Raw genomic sequence first — 5,096 nt, 5'->3', positions numbered from 1 at the left:
TGTTTATTCAGTCATCAGATGATGGACATTTGGATTGTTTCCATCTTTTGGCTATTGTGAAATAGTACTGCTATAAACATGTGTGAGAACCAGTTTTCAATTTGGTGGGATGGGGAGGGGAGGATATATACTTAGAAATGAAATTGCTGAGTCACATGGTAATTTTATACTTAAATTTTTGAGCAACTGCCAAGCTGTTTTCCACAGCCGCTGAATCATTTGCATTCCCACCAGCCGTGTAGGAGGGCTACAATTTCTCCACATCCTCACCAATGCTTATTATTTTACATTTAAAAAAAAAATTACAGCCTAGATGGATCTTTTGCATCCAGCAAGACCCTCCACTGGATACCCAGCTAGGAGATAATTAAGAAACAGCAGTATCTGAGAACTAAAAACAGATCTTCTGAAGAAGGAATGGCACTTAAATATGTAGAAACACACCAAATTATTATCAGTGGGTGGTGGGCTTATAAGTGATCATTATTCCTATCCTGCTTTTGTGTTTTTTCTCTTTTGAACATTTGAAAATGTACCCCGCAGCCATTTCCTCCCATTTAAATCATACAAACCAAGGCTAGTATTTTTCCAACCAAAAGATGATCAATAAAAACTGTTCTACAATTTTATAGACAGCGAAGAAGATATTTTTACAATCATGAATAAGATCTGGCCCAACCCTCGCATCTAAAGGAGAAAAAACTGGACCCAGATAAAGAAAATGACCTATAAGCCACTACTGTCTTGTTCATATTTGTCAGATGGCTAAAGGAAGGTCAAGGCAAGCCTTCCTTAGATTCCTGCCTATGCTCTTTTCCACTTCATTGCACCACATTGCCAAAAGTCCCGTTATCAAGCCCAGTTGATAACATGTCAATGTGTTTCGCAAATACATATTCAGTGCCTACTTGACTGATCAAGGCGCTGATAACTTAACATCAAAGGTGCAAAAAGAGAGAAGGAACTAAACAGAAGCTATGATAGAATGACAAAGTTAGGGAAGTTTTCTCTGAGCTGATGTTTAAGCTGAGACTTGAGACTGAAATGTCAATGCAACAAAAGAACATTGATCATATGCATATATGTTAAAAAAAATTTTTTTTCTCCCAGCTATAAATGACTAAGTCAGCGTATCCTGGACATAGCCGTCCCCAACCCCCATATTGCCCATTTTATTGACATTAGTAGTCCAGGAAAGGGAAAGCTTCCTTTGGGGGTTTAATAATAACCTTAGGATTGAAATCTGAGGTAGGGGTGGACGCCGCACCTAATTCTGATACAGCCGAGAGCCGAACCTCGGCTTCGGCCCCTCAGCTCCAGCTTTTCCCCACTATCCTCCATTATTTTTCTCCAGTCCTTTGACCCTGGAGCCCTTGCTAGGGATTGGCTAAGAATAGGTTCGTCTCTCGCTCAGGATTCGCTGAGAACTACAGGAACCCCGCCTCCCCTTCTTATGATTCGCTATTTCTAGGGTCATCCCGCCTCTCCAGCGAAACGATTGGCTGTTTAGACAGCGGCGCTTCTAGCGCCTACGGAGGAGCAGCACGTCCGGTCACTGGAGAGGTGCTTCACTGACAGCGATGGCAACCACGGCATTGGCGGTGAGGACGCGGTTCGGCGTGTGGAGCGTCTGGGCCATGCAAGGCCGAGGCTTCAGCTCGGATCGGGTACGCCGGCGGCATCGCCCGTTGTCCCAACCCTGAGCGCGGATCCGGTCTCCCCCTCCGCCCTTTAAACAATGCCCTCGTCTTGTCTCCGCAGCCAGATAGTGTCCGCCCCAGCGAGGGTGCTGTCCGGGACGCCGGTGGGGCCTTTGGAAAAAGAGAGCAGGCTGAAGAGGAGCGATATTTCCGGTGAGGCCCACGGGACCCCCATCCTAGCTCTGGATCTCTCACAACCTTCTAATCCTTAAAGTGCCAATCACCCCACCCATCCCTCCCTGGTGTCCTGGGGCGCCCCAACCCCAACAGAACCCATTACACCTAATGCTTAAGGGCCCAATTGTTGCCACTTATAGGGCGCTCCCAGTGCCCTGCCTAATCGTTCCAAAGCCCCCAAACCGTTTCCACCTGCAGGTCTCCAGAACTTGCAAACCAGGGCTCAACTCTTCCTCAATCATTTACCATCCCCACTCGTGGAATTCTCTCAGCGTCATGCGAAAAGCCCCCCAGATTCCTCCCAGAGTACCTAGATCCGACGGTTCCAATACTTGCAGACCCTCTGAGCCTGATTCCCTCGGCCCTCACCCAGCCATCACCCTAGACTTTAGTTTTGCTAACTCCACATGGATGGATCCCCTAACTCTTAAGCCCGTCTCAAGACCCCCACGTCTCCCCAACTCGCCTGTGCAAGGGGGTCTAGGAGCTGGTGGCAGCTGCTCATGTTTGGAACCCCCCTCTCCCCTGCTTCTTGGAGACATTTGGCCTGCCCCGCCCAGCCCAGTTCAGCTTCTGGGCTGGATAGATTTCTCTAGCATTTAGGAGTATGGAGTGGGCTGGGCAAACCCTGAGTAATCTTACACTGACTTCTGTCCACAGTGGGGAGCAGCTTGGAACTAATCTTGCTTCTGCTTCTCCTTGGGTTATCTTTTCACTTCCACCCTCTCTTGCTCACTCTTAAGAATTATCACCATGGCACCTACCATAACAGAGAGACAAGGTACAAGCCTTAGAGACCATCTAATTGGCCTCCTACATTTTACTGATAAGGAGAACTGAGGCCCATATGTTGCCGAACCAACATTTTAATCATCTCTTATTGAGACCTAAACTGGACTGCCAAGTACTGTAAGAGACCCTATCTTTTTTCCCCCCTTCATTTTGACCTTTACAGTAGGCCTTGCATTTCTCAGGCAAAGAAGCCTTAGAGAAACTGGGACAGGGTACATATACGTGTCCTTTAACTATCCCCTTTGTTATGCTGCCCCTCCCCCCCGCCCTTCTATTTTTGCTCTTTATTCCCCCCAAAAGGGATTCTAGTTTCTGAGTTGTTCTAATAAGTCCCCTTATTAGGGTCTTAGTCACACTCTGGAGCTTTCTACTTAAAGAGGAATCTGAAAGGAATAGCTCATTAGTGATGGAATTTCAGGCACTAGTGCCAGGAAAATGGAATCACTTTGATCATCTCCTAAAAATTATACATCTTAAGATGGAGTGTTTTTTCATAGCGGGGCTTGAGAGGGTAGAAGAGGGTGACCAGCAAGACTCCCATTGGACTGGGACTCCTGTTCTTTGCCTTAGGTATTTCAGGTTATGCTTAGAGAACTCTTTGGGGTAAAGGATTAGGATTAAACCCAGAGACACTGTGTCCTTCTAGAGCTCGAACTAGAGAACAACTGGCAGCCTTGAAGAAACACCATGAAAATGAGATCTCTCATCATCATCAGGAGATTGAGCACCTGCAGAAAGAAATTGAGCGGCACAAGCAAGCAATCAAGAAACTAAAACAACATGATGATGATTAAGTGCACACAGTTCCCCATAGAATGGCTACCTATTATTGCCCACTTCTATGTAGACATAGTTCTGGTTTAATTAATATCGATCTGTGTGCTGCCAACAAATTACAATAAATTGTCATCAATGAACTGTGTCTGATACCTTTTATCTGAAGAGGGGTAGGGGGACAGTACTGGACTGCTAAAATGAATCAGACAGGGTACCTGGAGTAGGAAACTTGGAGACAAAGCACAGTGTGACAAGTACTATGCAACAAGGCGGGGGAGGGTTGACATGGGGAATGAAAGGCCCCTTACCTTATCTGCTGACACGAGTCAAGAGGTGTTCAGAGAAAGCTTAAAGCATAAACCCCAGTCCAAAGTGTAAGGTCAAGAGCAGCCTAGAAAGCAGAAGAATGATTGCTGAAAAATGTGTAATACAAGACACCATCAGTAATAACACCATTTTGCATTTATAAAATGGATTGGAGAACTCTTCATATGAACTAGTTGTCCTTGTTCTAATTATCCTTATGCAGGTTGAGAGGGCTGAAATTAGAAATCGCGTTGCCTGTGGTCACTGAGTATGTGGGATTTGAGAGTTGGAGTCCAGGTGTTTTGACCCCTAATCAAGTCTTAGCACAGAATCAGAAATATTTCTTAGGTTATATTTTACCTCACCAAGTATGCTCTTAAGTCAAATTAGGTTTTAAGGTCTTGTTTAACTCAAGTTATTGTACAAACTAGTGGTGTAACTCCTCTAGACAAAAAAAACCTTCAAGTGACATTTGGGCCATTGGAAAGACATTTTCAGTTCACCAGTTCAGTAGATCTTTTGCCCCAGAATGGTGATGAGTCATTTGTTATAAGACCCTATTACACAAAAATCTTCAGGGCCATTGAGTGATAACAGCTTGGGCAAGTCATTGACCCTGCCCTTACAGACCAGACACTTGATGGCTGTTTCCAAAAAACTTGTTCATGACGCTGCTGACGGGTCGTTTATAGATACTCAAGGTGTGAGTGCTGAGATTCAAGCAGCAGCAACAAAACGATCTCAAAAGTGAAGTGCAGGAAATGGTCATACTAAGTTATATACCTTTTATAAAAAAAAAATTTAGAACACTATAAAATTTGAAAAGTTTAAAAATTGGTTGAGGAACGAGTAACATCTTGCCTTTTGCATTTTTGTGACCCCCCCAAAATGGCATACAAAATCTCTTAAGTTTGAAGAAGACAGTATTTTTGTGACATCTTGTAATCAGTCATTTTACTGGGAGTGATGTTCTGGAGCTGATTCTTCAACAGCGGTGTACCATCTGCTCTTGTCATATATTTTATTGTAAATAAAAATCAGTCTAATGACCATGAAATAAAACAAGCAAGAAGTTGGAACTTTGAAGATGGAGAATCACAAGTTTGAGTTCTTAAAAAGGTTAAATGAATTTTTGGAGTGGCCTGATTTAAGGCCACCTGAACTTTATAAAAATGGTAGTCTTTGTTAGGACATACCTGTGGTTAATTTTTCTATCTGCTGTAGTAAAAGCAAGATATAAATATGTTTTAAATATTTTAAATAGACTTTTTGAAACAAATATATGTTAAAATCCTAAGATAATTTATGTGATAGGTACCAGTGACCATAGACACAGATTCACCT

The 5,096-nt window shown here is 43.6% G+C and overlaps 1 protein-coding gene across 1 annotated transcript; it reads left to right on the top strand.

Moving 5' to 3' along the window:
* The first annotated feature begins 1,502 nt into the window (after nt 1–1,502).
* ATP5IF1 (ATP synthase inhibitory factor subunit 1) lies at nt 1,503–3,586 on the top strand. Its single transcript, XM_006196867.3, has 3 exons — nt 1,503–1,667; nt 1,762–1,853; nt 3,316–3,586. The coding sequence occupies exons 1-3, from the start codon at nt 1,581–1,583 to the stop codon at nt 3,461–3,463; spliced, it is 327 nt and encodes a 108-aa protein (XP_006196929.1). The 5' UTR covers nt 1,503–1,580; the 3' UTR covers nt 3,464–3,586.
* The last annotated feature ends 1,510 nt before the right edge of the window (nt 3,587–5,096 follow it).

Source organism: Vicugna pacos, chromosome 13, assembly GCF_048564905.1.
Source record: "Vicugna pacos chromosome 13, VicPac4, whole genome shotgun sequence".
NCBI classification, from domain to species: Eukaryota; Metazoa; Chordata; class Mammalia; order Artiodactyla; family Camelidae; genus Vicugna; species Vicugna pacos.
Note: the sequence above shows the minus strand (reverse complement) of the source record. Positions and strands in the feature narration are given on the sequence as shown.